Raw genomic sequence first — 21,215 nt, 5'->3', positions numbered from 1 at the left:
TCTTTCCACCCGCAAAGAAAGAAATCAATATTTCGTCCCCACAGTCACAGAGTGTAGCGAATTTGACCTCCCTCAACACGTGCTCATGAACTGCAGTCACCCTCTGGGAAACTTCCCTTTCAACACACAGTGCAGCTTCCACTGCGCTGAAGGGTACACACTGAATGGACCCAGCGAGCTGGAATGTTTGGCTTCTGGAATCTGGACGAGTACGCCTCCACAGTGTGTAGGTATGTAGACCCAGTTCTTTCCATCTTCACTCACAACTAGAATTTCAGAGGCGAGAACAAGCTTCCCCCGTTTAAAAGACAAGGGAAATGACGGGTATCTACATTAGATGGGAAATTCTGCTGATGACTATTACTCGTCAACCAGAGTAACACTAATTTTATTTTTCATGATTTTGTATCTGTGGAGTGAGGTAGTCAGTTTAGCTCTTGATTCTCAGGCAAAAGCAATACAAAAGGGTCCTTCTCCCTTTGTTAATTGCAAAGTGAGCAGAGTACAATAATGATTTAGGGGTTGGGTATTATTAATTTGATAATTTTACCTTGCTTCTTTAAAAAACAAACAACAAAAGGATGCTTGGATCTTTCCAAACAGCTACTGAAAGTACCATTTAACCACCAAAGTTCATCACCTGCCTGACACTTTGGGAAGATGCAGACAGCTGTTGCAGCATCTCAAGGCTTCCAAGGTGCTAGGCATAATCTAAGGGCTCATGCCATTGTTCTGTGGTTGTTTTTAGCTGTCCAGTGCCCACCCCTGCAGTCTCCTGAGCAAGGAAGCATGACCTGTTTCCACTCTGCAAAAGCATTCCAGCACCAGTCCAGCTGCAGCTTCAGTTGCAAAGAGGGATTTGCATTAGTTGGGCCAAAGGTGATGCAGTGCACAGCCTCAGGCGTGTGGACAGCCCCAGCTCCAGTGTGTCAAGGTGAGTTTCAGGCAGTTGGGGATGTATAATGTCCACGGCACCTGGTTCTTGATGGGAGCACAGATGAAACTGGCTAGCTTACGGAGAAACTGGCCTGAATCACCACAACTTGACTCTCCTTTTACCTACCACTCAGCTAGATTGTGTTCATTTGGGATAGGAAAAGAGTGTCAGGCTCTAGAAAAAAAAAAAGAGGCTGATTTTACTACTTATTTTAAACAAAATTTAAAAGTCCTCCTTTCCCCAAAACTCACTGCCCTCAAGCAATTTCAGAACGACCTCATTCATAAATTTCACGTAAGAGGGAAAGGATAGCATCTACATCTGTAAGTAGACACTAGAAGACGTACCAGGACAGGTTTATAGCAGTAAAGGGAATAAAGGACATTAGAAAAAGCTTGAAGGAGTCTTTTATTTTAAAGAGATTTAGGTCCCCCTGAAGCCTGGTACTACATACAAGTCTGGACAAACATCACTAGGGTCTCCTGAACCTTACAGATTCCTAGCGCCACCTGGAATTTCAGAGGTGGATTCACCATTGCTCTCTAGCTGTGGGCATGGTTTTTCTCCTTCCTTAGTACCTTTCTCTCTGTCCTTGGTTGTTCTCTCCAGCTACACAGTGTCAGCTCCCGGAAGCCCCTAGCAAAGGAACCCTGGACTGTGTCCATCCCCTCACTGCCTTTGCAATGGCTCCAGCTACAAATTTGAATGTGAACCTGACCATCGAGTGAGGGGCTGGGACACACTCTGCTGCACTGGCCCTGGCTGGGGGACTGCACCCTTGCCAACCTTCGAGGGTAGGATTTTTCATTAGCAGCCCCCAATGCACCAGGAAGGAGTCACAGCACAGTGGAAAGATCAAGGGCTCTTAACATTAGGATGACCTCCTCCAGGTTCTGGCACTGAAACAGGTTGTTCAGCGTCCGGGAGGCATGGTTTTCTCCTCCATGAAATGAGCTACGGATTGCAAGGAGCTTCAGTGAGGATGAAGTATATAAAAAGTATACAATTAAATAGCTCGTATAATGTACCTCGCAGAGAGCCTTTGTTTCTGCCTCTTTTTTCCCTCCCTGCCTCATTGGTGTAGAGAAGCTGTGGGTCAGTGTCCTTCCTATACTTCAGATGGAGTCAGAAGAGTGGCTGTTAGGACACAGAGAGAGATTGCTCATCATAGCCCTCAGTGGTAGCCTTTGACAAAGGATCAAAGGAACACTGCATTGAAAAAGAGGTTGTGACACAATTCTAGGCAGTTAGCTAATACCACAAAACTGAATTCTGTGTAATTGCCTCACACCTTCATCTTATGAAGCAAAAATGGGGACTAGGATATGGGGGAAATTAAATGTTGGATTAGGGAATTCCCGGGAGACCTGGATTATAAACCCAGCTCTACTACTGTCTACATATAAGACCTTAGGGATGTCACTTAAAATTTCTGAGCCTCACTTTTCTCATCTGAGAGAAACACTAGAGGGTCTTTGGTTCTTAAATGCCCTGACTCTGTAAAAAACAGAGGTCTAAGGTCACAGTGTACAGGTAGTCTTTATACTCTGATAAACTCCAGGAGTATCCTGGAGATGAAATGCTTTGTCAAGGAAAAGCAGGAGGAAGCCAGTCTTTATCAGAACTGAGGTCCCTCGGGGCTTAATTGTGCTCAGGAACTGACCTTGGGCTGCACTCACTTGGCAATTGAAGTCTGATTAAGATGACATCCTGTGTTCAAGAGACAAGGCTCTTTCAGGATCATTTTATAGGGCTCGGTATTAGAGTGCCAGCAATAAGGTATGTTGTTCCAGCTTTTTCCTTAAAAGTCCAGTCTGTTCTATATGAACAGATCCAATTTCACAAATATTGCCAATTTCACAATCCAATTTCACAAATATTGCCAATAAATATTTAAAGAGCACCTTCAATGCCCGAAACACTGCCAGGCTCTGGGAATACAGCTCTGGATGAATGACACCAGCCTCAAGGAGACTGCGGTCTAAGGGGAGGGGCAGAATTACAATAATGCATGAACAGCTCAAGAACAGGGGCTGTGAGAGCACACTGGAAGAGCTTCTAGCCCGAGCTGGGGTGGGCAGGGAAGGCTTCTTAAAGAAAGTGAGGTCTAAGCTGAGACTTGAAGGGCAGGTGAGTGATCCAGGTAAAGAGGGGCATGGCAAGGTGTTCCTGGCAGATACCTCTTTTCGAAAAAGGAGGATTTAGGGTTCTGCATGTAACTGACAATGTGGGTCGAAAAGATGGAGCATCTCTCAAGGGGCTCTTCTGAGAAAGAATTGAGCCCTTCTACTGCCCAGTATCAGACAAACACTTTTTCCGTTTAGCCATTGCCTGTGAGCCTCTGGAGAGTCCTGTCCACGGAAGCATGGATTGCTCCCTGTCTTCGAGAGCATTTCAGTACAACAGCAACTGTAGCTTTCATTGTGCTAAGGGTTTCACACTGAGAGGAGCTGACACAGTTCGATGTGCTGATTTGGGACAGTGGACAGCGCCAGCCCCAGTCTGTCAAGGTACTGTTGATAGCATAACGTTGCTTCCCTGCCTCTCAGCTTATTAAAGGCATCAGCATGTGCATTCAGTTCTGTCATTCATTTATTATTCAAACATTCACTAAGACTCTATTATGTGCCAGGCCCTTTGTGTCGCCACTCGGGATGAAGTGGTGAGTGAGGGCACTCTTAGGCATGTGTTCGTTACAGTATCCTGAAACGCAAGGCGAGGGCTGCATGGACTGACATGGATGTCGTGAGTTGGCATGAAGGAGTGGGTGCTGGGAGGAAAGAATTATGCATGAGGAACAGCATGGAACAGTGGAAGGGTAATGACAAGACATTTAGTCCAGTTCTGTCATTTCCTGGCAACAAGCTTTTGGTCTCTCTAAAACTCAGTGTCACCTACAAAATAAGAGTACTATTATCTCCCTTACTTGCCTCACTAGTGGTTGTGGATTAATGTGTGTAAATGCAAGCTTAAAAATGCTACGAGGGACTTCCCTTGTGGCACAGTGGTTAAGAGTCCATCTGCCAATGCAGGGGACACAGGTTCCATTTCTGGTCCGGGAAGATCCCACATGCCACAGAGTAACTAAGTCTGTGAGCCACAACTACTGAGCCTGCGCTCTAGAGCCCGCAAGCCACAACTACCAAGCCCATGCACGACAACTACTGAAGCCTGGGCGCCTAGAGCCCATGCTCCACAACGAAGAGTAGCCCCCGCTCGTTGCAACTAAAGAAAGCCTGGGCACAGCAACGAAGACCCAACACAGCCAAAAATAAATTAAATAAAATAAATAAATTTATTTAAAAAACTGCTATGAGCTTTACAAATGTAGGTAAAATAATGATCATAACATTACCTTGTAAATCATATTTCTCTGATCTGATTTTACAAAGTGATCTCCTTTAAATAGTTCATGTTCTCAATATTTTGCTCTTGAAGAACTGAGGCATAGGGAAGTCATGAAGATTATTTTTTTTTACAAGAGGTACCCCACACAGAATTTATGTCCCAGGAATGAAAATATTGGCATTTCATGTGAGATCCCAAGCAATTTATGTGAACCCTGGGTCTAAGTGTACCTGATTTTAAAATGAGGCAGTGGTCTGAATGTAGTGTCTCGAAGAGAGATGTATACACCCATGTTCGTAGCAGCATTATTCATAACAGTTAAAATGTGGAAGCAACCCAAGTGTCCATCATAGATGAATGGATAAGAAAAATGTGGTATATACATACATACAATGGAATATTATTCAGCCTTAAAAAGGAAGGGAATTCTGACATATGCTACAACATGGATGAATCTCAAGGACATTATGCTGAGTGTAGTAAGCCAATCACAAAAAGACAAGTACTGAATGATTCCACATATAGGAGGCACTTAGAGTAGTCAGAATCACTGAGACAGAAAGTGGAATGGTTGTTGCTGGGGCCTAGAGGAGGAATAGGTAGTTGCTCTTAAATGTTCTGAAGATGGATGGTGGTGATAGTTGCACAAAAATATGAATGTACTTAATCCCACTGGAATGTACACTTAGAAATGGTTAAGTGGTAAAAGATAAGTTTTATGCTATGTGTATTTTACTACAGTTAAAAGATTGAAAAAAAAAAGTGAGGCAGTAGAGGAATAGATCATCATACAACGTGATGGTGAGGCTTAGCTATAGGGGAATGGGGTGTACTGGGAAGGTATTGTCTGAGAGACAAAGACACAGAGAGCCCTTTGACATGCTTAAAGGGAGAGGGTCTTTAGGGGTCACTGGAGACATTCTTGTCTCCAGTCAGGTAAATGTCTAATCATCCAAAAGAGAGAATTGACTATTCTCTTAAGCACCTAGATATGTGGTTTCAATAACTCCCCTGGTAGAGGCCTTCTTAGCATTTTCCACTCTGACATTCAAGGTCTGCATCTGATGCATAGCTATAATGATTTTAAGACTATTTACTGCTACTACTGCTGCTGCTGCTACTACTATTAGTAATAATAATAATAGATAATATTTATTGAGCATTTTAGTCCAACTCCATGAGGTAGTTAAAACTATTGCTCCCCTTTTAAAGATGAGAAAAGACTTGATATATATAGAATACATGTGTTCTCTCTATTTATGGCCATCTGCATTATATGATTGAGATCATGGTGTGTATATAATTTTTATCCTGCTTTTTCACTTGACATTGTGCATTGAGACACCTCCCATATCTTTCCAAGGTGAAATATATCATATTCCTTTCATGGATCCACGATAGTTAATTTTCGGCCTCTAATTAGTAGCATTTATGTTCATTTTCAATATTTTGCTCTCACAAATAATATCATGATAAAAATTCTCTGAACTGATTTTTGATATGCATCTTGTTACATACTTAGCATAGATTCTTGGGTCCAAAAGTACGATATTTTTAAAACTATGAATACATATTGCCAAATGCTTAATGATGGCTCAACATTTCCTCATAAAGTCCTTCATTTGGCATTGGGATTATATGACACTTTTCTCGTCCTCCAGGTTAAACATGCCCAATTCAGAAATCCCTCTTGTTGGCACTAGGAAGAGTTAAGGGGTGGAAATCAGTGAGTACTTGTTTATTACTTTCCTCACTCCCTTACTTTCTCACTTCCTCACTCCTTAGCGTTGCAGTGCCAGTACCTTCCAGCCTCAAACAAGGCCCAGGTGAACTGCTCCCATCCCTTTGGTGCCTTTATGTACCAGTCGACCTGCAGCTTCACCTGTGATGAGGGCTTTCTCCTGGTGGGAGCAAGTGTGCTGCAATGCTTGGATACGGGGAACTGGAATGCTCCTTTTCCAGAATGCCAAGGTAAAATGAATTCTTTCCAGTGTCTTGGAAATAAACTGTAGGCTTATTTTGAAAAGCTGTATTTTAAAGGTGGTAACTGTCTAGGGGACAGAAACTTGAAATGGACTGGAAAATGAATAACACTGTCATCACATAACACAGGGATTCAAAATGCAAATGCCTTCAGGGGCTAGGCAGGTACCACAAGCGACAGGATGTCTGGCAACAGGAAGGTGGCAGGGGGGTGTGGTGGCGGCCTGGTGCCAGCTCTGTCCTGGGGCCTTTCCCAGGACATGAAGGCTCCTATCATGAACCAGGTGGACTGTTCTCACTTGGCTGAAGATAGTATCTGGAAAGAAGGCCAGAGGGAAGAACTAGCCTCAGGATGGTTGTTCCAAGACTGATCTGGCACTTTGTTCCTAGGAACCACGGAGTACAATGGTGGAATGGGGGGTAACTCCCGGGTTTAATAGTGGAATGGGAGGGGCAGAATTTACAGGTGCCTGACTGCAAACATCCTCCAAGATCTGTGTTAAGACTGGAGAAATCCACTTAGAGTAAAGTGAAGACTGATGAAAAGAGGAAGAGACTAATCTGTACATGCAAGGTCAACAGGATTCTCAGAAGAAAAAAAGTATATATATATTCAGCATAAGCATATTTGTCTGCATTACACTTGATATAAACTAAAGGCAGTTATTGTATGGACTAGAACTGGTTTTAATCATCTGTGTTTAGGAACTGAAGGACAGATGTATGCTTTTTATACTCCCCATTCCTTTTTCTACTCAGTGTATCCAATTATTTACTTACATTTATGGCAAATACTGCTTTTAAAAAATAAAATTTTTATTTATAAAAGCTACAGAAAAATAAGGAAATAGAGAAACAAAAAAATCCTCTTAAATACCTCCCCCAAATACCCAACCCTAAACCAGACACTGGTTACGTTTCTCCCTTCTTGTATGAATTCTTCAAATATTTTCCCACTTTTTCCTCCATGTGATTAGTATTTTTATGATGCATATATATACAATTTTAATAATAAAATTAGGTAGGTAAAATACTAGCCAATTTTGCATTGTTTGCCTTTGCTTTTCACTTCGTACCCACTTCCAACATGAGTGAAAGCAGGCAGAAACATGTTTTTAATAAAGAGGAAACCACTTGCTATTCAGGTCACACACAAGCACACACAGATACACACTACTGTTAAGTTAGGTCAACAGTGAGTGAATGAATGAACGAACAAACGAAAGAACAAAGGGGCTGACCAACTCAATAGAACTGCATGTCCTTTAGCCCCAGGCACAAGAGAGCATGGCAAGCCGCAGGGGCTAGGGATGGGCACGCCTCCTGAGCTGGGTCTGCAGAGACCAAGGTGAGGCTTGTGACCTTTGCTCTTCAGCTGTCACCTGGGCTACACTGAAGGCTGAATATACTATAAAGTCCACACAGCTTTGGGGAAGAACTTGGAGTCCCTGAGGAGGGTGTTACAATGCTTAGCACCCTTCCGAACAACCCTGGGCTGTTCAGGGCACAGATTGCAGTTCATTGCCCCACACTGGCCCACCTGTGGGTGTTTCACAGCAAGGAGGCTCACACTCACCATGGCTTCCTGTGCCCTTCCACTTCCCTTCCGCTTTTAGTTCTTTGTTTACTCTGACTGAACTTTCTCCTCTTGTTGCCGGGCAAGCATCAAGTGAAATACCCAAATGTGGTCTGTGCAGAAAGGTACCACGAGGCTTGCACTCACAAGCTGTTGTAATGCTCTTGAGAGGGTGTTCTCAATTTCCCTTTCCAAGGTCCCCCTTGCCCCACCCGAGCTATCAGAAGGCAAGGCCACAAAAGAGCTGCAAACAGACTCATGGTACCAACACCCTCCCAATTTGTCCTTACAGTTTATAGGCTGCTTGACTTGCCTGCTCCCCCTTACCCACCACTCCCACACTGAATACAGAAAGACTTTTCAAGCGGCAGAAAATAACTAGGTCTTTCGACCAAGGGATGAGATTGGGGGGTTGGGGGTGAAATGTAGCTGGAAAGGAGAAGGGAGGAAGGGAAGAGAGAGAAAGAGAAATAGAAAATGCTCTCAAGACCTCAGGCAGTTCAAATCAGTGGAAATGGCCCTAGGTTCATCCACACCACCACTGTCTCTGGTCTAAAACCATACACTACCCAATCAGGCCAAACAGTGAAGAAGAAACACCCTAAGCCATGCGTTCTCTTAGCCTTCATTTTTAAATGCCAATATGTTTAATCTGAGTTTTATTTCACTAATTGGCTGAGGGATATCTTGGCAGCCATTAACATTTGCATACAGAGTGTTTTCACTTTTTAGCCTTGTAAAAATCCTGGGAGCTATTTAATGCTATTCTCCACATTTGAAAGGTGAACATATTGAGGTTCAGAGAGGTTAAGTGACTTGCCAAAAGTCACAGAGCATGATCTCCAACCAAATCAAGTCCTCTAGCACCACAAACTCCACATGGATAAGCTGTGGCAAAGAACCATGAGATCTTATTTACTGTTTTTTTGTAGGTGAACAAGTAGTGTCATCTGGGGCTGGTCACTGTAGGATGACACTGGTGGGAAGAGCATCTGCAGATGGCCAGTTACATTATGTGCCTACTTTGTGTCATGATTGTTAAAATATATTTTAATTTAATTTTTGCCTATGATTTAGTTAACTTATTATTTTGTATAACTGAGGATCCCTGCAAGGCAAGGATTGTTTTTTCTCCCATTTCATAGATGAAGCAACTGAGATTCAGAAAGCTTATTGTCCAGAGATACATTGCTAGTAAGTAACAGAGGCAGGCTTTGGACCCAGATTCTTACCACCACTTGGTTGGGGGAAGGAACTTCTGGAAGGGGAAAAAAAAAGTATTTTACTCCATTTCCCTATTTCCAATCACTTGTCATTGCTTTATGGCAAGGTGATCAGGTCTATCTCTGAGGAAGGTATCAAGGAAGCAGCCAGTCCTTCTCCTGTCCAGGGGCAACTAACATGAGGTGCATCACTAGCTTTCCCAACAAAGAACCAGCTCCCTTTTAAATCACCTCTAAAGCTCTTTGGCAGTGAGCATTTCAGGATACCAATCCACTGTCAACTGCTGCTATTTCACACGTACAAGACTTCTACCAGGTGACAAAGCACCATGAAATTCAAACAATCATTTCTAACCCCATGCTGCCCTGGTATGTTAAGGACACACACACACACACACACACACACACACACACACACCACACACACACACACCACACACACCACACACTGATTTAAGTTGCTCTGTTCTAAAACAACCTCCTCTCTCCTCCTCGGCCATGCCCACGGCAGCCGTTACCTGCGCATCTCTCCCAAACCCTCAGAATGGAACAAAGACCTGTGTCCAGCCTCTTGGAGATTCCAGTTATAAGACCACATGCCAGTTCACCTGTGATGAGGGATTCTCTTTATCTGGACCGGAAAGATTGGACTGTACTCCATCTGGACACTGGACAGATTCCCCACCAATGTGTGACGGTAGGACCATGGGTCTATCCTCTCTTACAGCTTCTCAAGTAACCGTATAGAATGAAGGATCATCAGCAATTCATGTAAACCTGTTCCTAAGCTAAAGGAAGTTTTCCCCACAAAGCATAACAATCTAGACCAAAAGCTTTTCTCTCTCTCTCTGAATATTCTTTTTTTATATATAAATTTATTTGCTGCATTGGGTTTTTATTGCTGCGCACGGGCATTCTTTAGCCATGGCAAATGAGGGCTACTCTTCGTTGCGGTGCGCGGGCTCTTCACTGCGGTGGCTTCTCTTGTTGCAAAGCGTGGGTTCTAGGTGCGTGGGCTTCAGTAGATGTGGCTCACAGGTTCAGTAGTTGTGGCTCGCGGGCTCTAGAGCTCAGGCAGTAGTTGTGGCGTACGGGCTTAGTTGCTCTGCGGCGTGTGGGATCTTCCCGGACCAGGGCTTGAACCCATGTCCCCGACATTGGCACGTGGATTCTTAACCACTGCGCCACCCGGGAAGTCTTCTCTGAATAGTCTTATAATAATAACTTTAAACACTTCATAGTTTTATAACGTGTTTTAGTGTCACTGTGACATTTGATGTTTATTACAATTCTAAAATAATGAGGACAGGCAGTATTGTCTCTGTTTTACAGATGAGAAAATAGAGGCTCAGAGATTATGTAACTTGTTGGAATTCACACTATTAGTAAGTGATGAAGTTCTGCTATGTTACTGGGACTTTTACTTCATTATAAAGAATTTTTCTACTACACTCTTACTCATTCATTCCCACATCCACCTTCGCTGAGCGCTACTAAGCCCCAGACACTGAGCTTACTCAGGGATGGATGTGATTTCATCCCAACCCCTCAAGGATCTCACAGTTTAACTATCTGTGTATGTTTCTCCTCTTGCTCAACTTCTATATGGATTATGAGCTCCTTGAGGGCAGCAACTGTGCCGCATTCACCTTTGTATTTCCTGCAGCAACTAGACAGAAAAAAAAAGTAGGTGTGTGACAAGTAACTGTTGAATTGAAGCTTATCATTTACTGGTTAAATTTATTCAAGCTCAAGCCCTATTGACAATGAATTAGTAGATCCTCAAAGGCAAGGGTCTTTGATTCCCCCGAAACATCTGACTGACACCTACCTAGTATATAGTGTGCTCTAAAATAGACGTTTATGAATTGACTAATTTATAGCTCATGTTTACTTTCAAAAGTTGCCATTGTTCTATTGTTCTGTGTACTATACCAGCAGTAATAGCTAATTTTTATTGCTTGTGTAAATAAGTACCAGCTATTTCATGTGCATTTTTGCATTCAATCCACACAACTATCCTTAACATGGTTGTCACTCTCCCCGTTTTAAGGATGAGGAAATGGAAGATAAATAGCTGGCGAAGATCTAATAGATAGGAAGTAAGGAGCTAGGATTCAAACCCAGGTCTATCCTGATTACAGGGCCAGAGCTTTTACCACAACACTACACTACACTGCCACACAGTGGCAGGTTCCTAAATCCCGGGTCAGTCACTTGTAAATTTATTCCTTTCCACTGCTCTTGTCTAGTTGCCGAAATGAGTGATCCAATGAGAGAATGAGAGGGATCAAATGAGAAAATATGTTGATAGAAATCTATTAGTGAAAAGAGTTAAGTACTTATTCCTTCTCGTGGAGTGAGCACTAGATTAATATCCAAAGAAGACCTGTATTGCCCTTCCATGGAGTCATGGACCATGTAAATCACGTCACACCCTTGATTTTCTCGATCCCAAAAGGAGAGGAGTGGACAAGATCGACTCTGAGGTCTCCGTGTGTAACACATATAAATGGAATCTAAAAAAAAAAAATGGTTCTAATGAACCTAGGGACAGGACAGGAATAAAGCCGCAGACGTACAGAATGGACTTGCGGACACGGCGGGGAGGGGAAGCTGTGATGAGGTGAGAGAGTGGCATGGACATATATGTAAAATCGATAGCTAGTGGGAAGCAGCCGCATAGCACAGGGAGATCAGCTCGGTGCTTTGTGTCCACCTAGAGGGGTGGGATAGGGAGGGTGGGAGGGAGGGAGACGCAAGAGGGAAGAGATATGGGAACATATGTATATATATAACTGATTCACTTTGTTATACAGCAGAAACTAACACACCATTTTAAAGCAATTATACTCCAATAACGATGTAAAAAAAAAAAACCCCAACAACTCTGAGGTCTCTTCCCTGGACACAAATTCTGTAGACTAAAGGACATAAAATGCTATCACCCGCTGTTAAAAAGATATACTACAAGCCACCGGAGGAATCTAGAACATTTATGGCTGATATCATTAGGGCTTCGTCACTTATTTCTCAATCACTCGTTTGTTTATTCCATGGGCATCTATCATAAACTCTGTTTTTCCACATTCTGTTTTAAAGCTAAATAATAAAAAATCCCTAAGAAATATCTCACTAAAGTTTAAATCATATATGCAATCAACATGGTTGTTAAATCTGTAATCTCTGAAGCCCCCATTTCCCCTCACTCCTTTCCACCTCCTTTTCTCCACACGAGGTGGCGTTTGCCCACCACCCTTCAGGCCTAGCCCTGCCCAGTGTCTAGAACCAAACTTGACCAGGGGCAGCAGCTTTAGTCAACTATGGGCTTTGGAATTGTCAACCCTGTGCGCACCTGATCATTAGCTCTGGCTTTTGTACCTGTGTTTCTACCTCATTCTCTAAATTTATTCTCTAGATTTAGGCAGATAGTTCCTCTTCCTTTCCCATATGCCTGAGTCCATGAATTTTTAACCCTTCAGCACCGAACCTTGATTTTTCACATGGTGTTTTTCAGAGTCCTGGGCTATATCAAAGGGGCTTGAGGGCCACCAAATAAGGAGGGGTGGTGTGGCAAGTGCAATGCTGAGTCTCCTGCTTCACAGCACAATGTGAGGTTCCATTTTTTGAGTAGGTCCACAGATATTTCCCTTTTAGTTAGAACGCCAGTTTCCTGGTCTCTCCAGGACCTGAACTCTGCCTGTATTTTCCAGTCTCCTCCCAGCCTTTGCCCCCCACCCCCAAGGACCTGAATTCCTTTCCCTGAACCTAAGCAGTGCTGAATTGCTTATATCCGGTTTCTGTGTCCCCCATGTCACCACCTGTTGAGCCACTATCCTGACACAGATTACTGTTTTCCCAATCACTTTGTCATTGGCCCTCTGGAGACCATGTTTGGCTGCTGGACCCACCTGCTAATGACCAACCTCACTTTGATGGGGGAGGGATGGGTCCTGGTTTCAAATCCCAATCCTAGCTCTGCCCTTCTGCCACATCCTTGCTCATCCAAGTTCTAAAATAGAGCAAACTGGTGCCCTCTAAGCTCTGGCCTGGCTCGCTCACATCTGTTTTATTTCTCCACTCCCCCCAAAATTTCTCTGACTCCATGAAGAGTCCTAGCCTTTATTTTTAAAATTTGAGTTTAGAACAGCCAACTCAATTAAAATTTATTATTTATAATATATCTTCTTTCCAAAAAATTCTTGACAAAACTGTATCCAACTCAAGTCAAAAGAGATAATACAAAGAAACAGAGAATTAACTAAATATGTCATAAGATAATAATAGAGTGCCAGTGACCCCAATAATTCATGAAGTCACAGGCAGTCATGTACAGGTACTTCATGGGGTGCAGAAAAATATCAATGAAGACCTTTCCAGTAGGCAGCACTGCCTTGAAGTCCACAAATATAGAGCATTAAGTATGGCGATAAAAGCAACCCTTATCCATCTTTTATTCTTCTTGTAATGACTCAGGTTTTGGTGCCCCCGACCACTGCGCCACCAGGGAAGCCCTAAATTCTGACTTTTGAGTTAATCTTGTTACATGGTGTGAGGCAAGGGTCAGGACCCATGTTTGCCAAATGATATCCTGTTGTTCAGTATCTTTTGCTGTAAAGACTATATATTGTCTTCCCCATTGAAATACCTTGACACTTTTTTTTTTTTTTTAAATAATACACAATGTATTTATTTATTTATTTATGGCTGTGTTGGGTCTTCATTTCTGTGCATGGGCTTTCTCTAGTTGTGGCAAGTGGGGGTCACTCTTCATCGCGGTGCGCAGGCCTCTCACTATCGCGGCCTCTGTTGTTGCGGAGCACAGGCTCCAGACGCGCAGGCTCAGTAATTGTGGCTCACGGGCCCAGTTGCTCCATGGCATGTGGGATTTTCCCAGACCAGGGCTCGAACCTGTGTTGTCTGCATTGGCAGGCAGATTCTCAACCACTGCGCCACCAGGGAAGCCCAAGAATATGACTACTTTTTAAAGTTACCCACAGAGGACATTCCTTAGTAAAAATCTCTCCCTCTACATCCGCACTAGGCCTCTTCACTCCGACAACTTCCTTGACAGCTCCACAAATTTAATTCAGCCCATGTTTGCTGAGCGCCCACCACTTGCCCGTTCTGGGTTAGGCTTCCATGAACCTCCCCAAAGCTGCCCCTCAGACAGGAAAACATGCTTCCTTACACAAGTTAGTCCTTAGATTCAACAAGTTTCATGTTTACAGAAGAAGGATTAGAGACGTTCCTAGCTACAAAAGGCTATATATCTATAACCTTGTCAGAAAAAGACTGACAAGACTGAGACCAAAGCAATATCCTCCAAGTAGATTTAATGCTGTAGTAATTCTCTTTGTATACTAGGGGTCACTTAAATCAATTTTTTAAAAATAGTAACTCCTCTTGTTCCTTTTCACACCATGTAAAAATACTTGTTAGAATGTGTCCAAATTAAATTGTGCTAACTTATTCATTCATTTGACAAATATTTTTGGGCCCCCTACTTTGTGCCAGGCACTCTTGCCTGGGATACAGTGTTGAAAAGAGCTGACAAGGTCCCTACTCTCATGCAATTGACTTTATGTATTTTCTTGGGTTTAAATATGAAATTCTTGGAGATATTGAAAAAGTTATTTTAGTGAAAATGTTCATAAATGATTTAATGTCTATGACTTACACCAATAGATATGTTTAATAAATGTTTGATAAATGGAATTGATCTGCCAGGCATGGATTTATTAATTACTCAAAAATTTGAGAGTTCTAAACTGAAATTCAGTATGTTTCTTTGGCTGTTTGAATGCGTTCACACAGTAAGGATCCACAATCCTTCAGTGAATAGCCTGCCACCAAAAAGCACGTGGGCCAATACGTAAAAGCCAATACATCACTTTTCCATGAGGCATTACATAGGACTTCAAGAGATTTTTTTTTAAAAAGCAAAATAGCTAAGCAAAATGAGCCTTATCTGACCAAAGCATTGCTTTCAGATCGTCTTGGATTTAAAGAAAGAATCGCCCCTCAGTTTGTCAATAATCCAATATTTGTTGATAAATAACAGTCTTATGTCAGAGACCTTCGCGGGGAGAAAGACATGATCCTAAGAGAAATAGGTAACTGCAATAACTTATCAAAACAGTTTTTGAGGGAAATAGTAAATTTAAAAATTCATTTGCTCATCCACTTGGCATATGGTGGTTGAGCACCACCTCTTGAGCTCCTGCAGTGTGAATTGTGGGAAGACACAAAGATTTATGGTTCTTGGGTTTTAGGAGCTTTCTATCCAGGAGAAGAGGGAAGAGATGACATGTGATATGACAGCATATGAGTTCAAAGAAAAAACCTGATGCATTCAGAGGAGATGACTTCAGGATGCAGTGATCAGCAGAGGCTTAAGAGAGGCTGTGTTCATTTGGATCCCAGAGGATGGGTGGGATTTTATTCGGTAAAAATTGAAAGAAATTTAGGGCAGTGCGAGCCAAGAACCAGAGGCAAGAACACATGAGGTCAGTTCAGGGACTTCCCAGGAACTAATCTAGCTTCACCAGGAGGTTTTGAGCTTTCCTGTGCTATGAAACTGTGGTTAAAAAAAAAAACCTGGGGATCCAAATGGAAGAAACAGTAGTTTAGGACCCAAGTTGATCATTGCAGGTTTAGACGTGTTGAATTTGTGGAGACAGCAGGATATCTAACCGGAAGTAGTCTCAGGCAGGAGGAAGGACAGAAGTGAAAACCTGGACTGCATTTATACAGATAGGACAGTGAGAGCTGGGGGGGAGGCTCTGAGGTCTCTAAAGCAGCGGGCGTAGAGAGAAGAGGATGAAATCGTGAATTCTTGAGGATGACTGCCTAAATCCTTGACTTCTTCCTATACGCCTCTCTGCAAGCCCACCGTCCCTCCCCCTGCCCTTTGTACTTCATGATCTGCTGTGCTCATTGTGAAACGCCTGCTACCTAGCAAAACACCTGACACAGTGGGAGCTCAATAAGTAGTTAATATTTGTTGAAAATGTGAATGAATAAATTTGGTGCAAAACAGGGCTTCCAAATCAATTTGGAGATTGTGACATTCTTGATTTGATTCTCCAGCCATCAAGTGTCCAGAACTATCTGCCCCAGAGCAGGGAAGCCTGGATTGTCCTGACACTCATGGAGAATTCACTGCTGGCTCCACCTGCCATTTCTCCTGTAACGAGGGCTTTAAGCTGGAGGGGTCCAGCCATGTTGAATGCTCAGCTTCTGGAAGATGGACGGCACCCCGACCGACCTGTGACGGTAAAACAGGACACACTTGCCGGGACAGCTCTTCCTCTGGAAATTTCCTCAACAAAAATAACAAACACTTACATACACTCAGTACATGACAGGTACACATGATATCATTATTATTGTGAAAGCTCCACTTCTTGTCATGAAGTGGGTTATCTACTGGGGTCTAGAAAACACAGGCTGGATTTAATAATGTATAAGGAGTGACAGGACTTTTTCACATTTGAGAATAAAAGGTAACAACAATTCTTAAGCACAGATTTTCTTTCGTAATTGTGGCCTCTTTGTCTCAAAGAGCTTTGTTGAGTTGATTGAATGGTTTCCATTGCTTCATCGCCAGGAGAGAGCACTAGGGGTGTAGTCACCCGTCCAGTGTTTCAAATCAAGGAGCTGAAGTGGAGAGGGGTCAACTGCCATCTTTCTGCCACGTGGCAAGTTAGTGACAGACAGTGGCAATATCCATGCCTCACATTTCATGCTGACCTTTGGCCAGAAGACAATACCATCTCCCAATAAAGCAGCACTGATGGGCTTCCCTGGTGGTGCAGTGGTTGGGAGTCCGCCTGCTGATGCAGGGGACGCGGTTCGTGCCCCGGTCCAGGAGGATCCCGCATGCCGCGGAGCGGCTGGGCCCATGAGCCATAGCCGCTGGGCCTGCGCGTCCGGAGCCTGTGCTCCGCAACGGGAGAGGCCCCAACAGTGCGAGGCCGGTGTACCGCAAAAAAAAAAAAAAAGCAGCACTGAGCAAGCAATTGGCCTATACATATTTCTCTTTCTACTGAATTCTTATATTTCTGCACCAATTATTCTGGCTTTGTTTTGTTTTGTTTTTAGTATCAGTAACATTGACGACCCCCTCCCCCCCCACCTCCAATTTCTTCTTCTGGCCAGGAGAATCATCTCTCCAAGGACAATTTTAGATCATTTTTCTCATCTGGTTTTCCATACCTGATTTTAATAGTTTTCCTTAACTTCCTTAAGGAGCTATTGCTAGAACCTCCCTGATTATGAAAGGAGTGGAAGGCAGTTATTCCATGTCAGTCTTTTTTTTTTTCTTCTTTTTTTGCGGTACGCGGGCCTCTCACTGTTGTGACCTCTCCCGTTGCGGAGCACAGGCTCCGGACGCGCAGGCTCAGTGGCTTCGGCTCACGGGCCCAGCCGCTCCGTGGCATGTGGGATCTTCCTGGACCGGGGCACGAACCCGTGTCCCCTGCATCGGCAGGCGGACTCTCAACCACTGCACCACCAGGGAAGCCCCCCATGTCAGTCTTAACTCTGTTGTGCTCCTTCTAATTGGGAGTTCTCTAAATTGAAACATTTTCTCACAACAGACATAGTATCAGCTCCTACTGTAGAGGTGCAATGCACATCCCTCGTCACTCCAAAACAAGGAACAATGTCCTGTCAGCATCATCTGGGAACCTTTGGTTTGAATACCACTTGCCACTTTGGATGCAAAGTTGGATTCACACTCATGGGAGATAGTGCTCTCCGATGCAGACCTTCTGGACAATGGACAGCAGTAGCTCCAGTATGCAGAGGTAATGTGAAAAGGAACAGGCAGTTCTGATGCTATCTGCCAGCAAGCTAGTCACTGTACATGCCTGTCGAAATCCCATCCAAGCCCCATGACCACTTCAAGTGTCAGCTCCTCCATGAAATCCACACCAATCCCAATTTGAAGCAATGTGCAACAGGCATACCAACTTTTCCCCTTCCTTATGTCACAAGGTAATGCCCTGCTACTCAAAGACCTAAAGGAGGAAATATTTGAATTGCCACTATGTGCCCATCCTAGTCCTTTGGCTATCATTCTTTGAGTGGATATCTTAGTATATGTGATGTTGGAAGGGCTAGTGGGAATGTCAAAAGTAGCTCATTTCCTTTCTGATCTTTTGTAAGATCATCTTACAAGCCTCATCTAATGGCAACGCTAGCCAGGTTTCAAATGAATCCATAATCTCTTTTATGTTCATTCTATATGTTTGTTTTTCCTGCATTCTTTTTTTCTGCAGCTGTCAAATGCTCCAAGCTACATGTTACTGAGCCAATAGTGATGAACTGCTCCAACCCTCGGGGAAATTTCAGCTATGGATCAACCTGCAGCTTCCATTGCCCAGAGGGTCGTTTACTTAGTGGCTCAGCGAGAACAGTGTGCCAAGAGAATGGCCAGTGGTCAGCTATCATGCCAGCGTGCCAAGGTTTATTTCTCATATGGGTTAGGAAGTCGCTTAGATATGGAAAATAATGAAATCAGGTCTCTCCTCTGAATATTTCTGACAGTGATTGCTTTCCATCACTGGGTTTCCCTTGCATTTAATAATTGTTTCACAATGAATCAGACAGCATCTCTGTACCTCATGCAGAGCAGTGGGAATCAAATTCAGTGACTCTGTGTAAACGATCACCACTCCTTTTCCAAAGCTCCAGTTTGTGAAGTGAATACTCTCATTTCTTTATAATCTGTGTGTAGTACATCTTGAAGTTTCAAAATGTTTTAAACTGAAGGTTATTTAATGCAGAATCCTAATTTATTATCTCAGAAGATCTTTGTTTAACATATACCTCCAAAAATACAATATATCTTCCTTAATTAAGCTCCATCTCTTTGTAAGGTTTCTTTCATCTCCCTCCCTTTTTTTCATTTCTTTTCTCTAGCAGCTTGTTGTAACTACTTTTCATCACATAAAAATCTTCAATTGCCCCCCCCACCAATTACCCGCAGTTTACTTTGTTTATCCAAACTTCCATTTATTGTGTCTACCATTTAATCATCTAATTCCTTTTATCGAGTCCTTACCCTGACTCCTTTGGAAATTATGTTTGATATTTAAGCATTAGGAAGAAAATCAGGCCCTACGTGCATCCCATTCTGTTGCAGTGGTTTATGACTTCCAGATGTTTTTGTGCCGGGTTGTTAGCACTGCCAGGACCTTTGATGACTTACTTGATCTCACATCTTAGAGTTCTTGGGGACCTCCTGGGGGAATGATGGTCTTCTGCACAATACTCTTCTTATGCTTGCATGCGTGAATGTGTTTATTTTGCAGCGGGGCCATTGACTATCCAGGAAGCCTTGACTTATTTTGGTGGAGCAGTGGCTTCTACAACAGGTTTAGTGACGGGTGGGCTCCTCCTGGCTCTGCTAAGAAAGCGTTGCAGACAAAAAGGTAAATAGGAAAGAATATTCTCCTTATTTTCTTCTTTCATGTGATTTGGGACAGGGCAGTGAAACGACAACTTCAGTAGTTCATGTCTGAAAACATTTGCATTAAAAGAAAACAAGGGGCTTCCCTGGTGACACAGTGGTTAAGAATCCGCCTGCCAGTGCAGGGGACACAGGTTTGAGTACTGGTCCGGGAAGATCCCCATGCCGTGGAGCAACTAAGCCTATGTGCCACAACTACTGAGCATGAGCTCTAGAGCCCGCACGCCACACTACTGAACCCATATGCCACAACTACTGAAGCCCGCGTGCCTAGAGCCTGTGCTCTGCAAGAAGAGAAGCCAATAATAAGCCAATCCTCTTCTAATAAGCTAATGGGTCTCTTCATCTTTCCTCATGGAAAGTAAGTGGGGGTATCAGAGGGGTCAGGGATGCTCAAATCCAGGAACAGAAAGTGGCTATGTTAAAAGTACCTGCCAGCATTCTCATGGAATTGAGATTTCCACACCTATTTTTTTTTAACATCTTTATTGGAGTATAACTGCTTTACAATGGTGTGTTTGTTTCTGCTTTATAACAAAGTGAATCAGTTATACATATACATATATCCCCATATCTCTTCCCTCTTGTGTCTCCCTCCCTCCCACCCTACCTATTTTTAACTGCTCAGAGGAAGACCCCCTTGTTTCCTATTCTCATGCTCTCTCCCTTCACAAAACCACCATTGCATTAGGCTGGTTTTCTAATGTTCCCTCATATACTCTTCTGTGAGTGAGTAAATAGGACAATAGACAAACAATAACACTACTTAAAGACCAAAAAGCTACAACCAGTCCCTCCATGAAACATCTGTGCTTGGTTAACCAAATTCGGAAGGCAGAGGTGAGAGCTCCTAAGACCTGAATCCTAATCTCCATTACCATGTAGGAATCACCCTATTCCTGCATTTTCCCCAAGTTCTTTCTTTAGTTTTGAGACATTTCCAGGGAACCCTCTGAACCGTGGAGAGGGACGAGCAGCCACCCATCCTCCAATATCTTTATAATAAATAAATTCATTTGTGGAGATGGGGAATTTTCCCTTGATCTGTCCCAATTTGATTTTAAACTTTCTAGGATTCTATGGTCAAATACTAGGAAAATGCTGCATACTGTGTCCCTCCCCTGCAAATTCAAAGTGCACATTCATTATTACACTGAAGGCTCAATCATGCCCTGTAATAAATATACTTGTTCATCTTCATGTCACTTAATATTTTCTAAAGGTATTTAGGCATGAGATATTTTTCCTTTTTTATCTACCCATGGAATGATTGACAGACCTGCTGCCATGTTTAAAGTTTCCACTATCAGAGTCCATTGTTTGGATTAAGACAGGAGGCCCCCAATCAAATATGTGATCAGGGGAGAAAAACATCCACTGTTATGTTGGTTCGGATTTGTTGACTCGCTTAGCTTGCCCAAATAATGACTGAGGGAGTGTGACAAAGGATGCAAAGATAGGATGTGCCTCCAGTGCCAAAGAAATGAGTTTCGAGAACCAATGGTCTCAACAACAACCAAGAGTAGCGAAGAAGATGAAGACAGGGACCAGAGGTAGGAGGAGGGGTTGTTACTGAAAGGGAAGAGGAGAAAGATGAGCGGACTCGGGAGTTACATATCATTGAACGTTCAATTTAGCCTAAAATAGGTCCCACCTCTCAGGGAGGGA

The 21,215-nt window shown here is 43.2% G+C and overlaps 1 protein-coding gene across 1 annotated transcript in view; it reads left to right on the top strand.

The window, feature by feature from the left end:
* Positions 1 to 21,215, top strand: part of SELP (selectin P) — a 29,489-nt gene that overhangs the window by 6,784 nt on the left and 1,490 nt on the right. Inside the window, 11 exon segments of the mRNA XM_007458143.1 lie at positions 45 to 230; positions 749 to 934; positions 1,547 to 1,618; positions 1,621 to 1,731; positions 3,262 to 3,447; positions 6,071 to 6,256; positions 9,579 to 9,764; positions 16,160 to 16,345; positions 17,671 to 17,880; positions 18,355 to 18,540; positions 19,390 to 19,509. Of these exon segments, the coding sequence (XP_007458205.1) occupies positions 45 to 230; positions 749 to 934; positions 1,547 to 1,618; positions 1,621 to 1,731; positions 3,262 to 3,447; positions 6,071 to 6,256; positions 9,579 to 9,764; positions 16,160 to 16,345; positions 17,671 to 17,880; positions 18,355 to 18,540; positions 19,390 to 19,509 (1,815 nt within the window).

Source organism: Lipotes vexillifer, unplaced genomic scaffold (genome assembly GCF_000442215.2).
Source record: "Lipotes vexillifer unplaced genomic scaffold, Lipotes_vexillifer_v1.1 scaffold189, whole genome shotgun sequence".
Lineage (NCBI taxonomy): Eukaryota > Metazoa > Chordata > Mammalia > Artiodactyla > Lipotidae > Lipotes > Lipotes vexillifer.
Note: the sequence above shows the minus strand (reverse complement) of the source record. Positions and strands in the feature narration are given on the sequence as shown.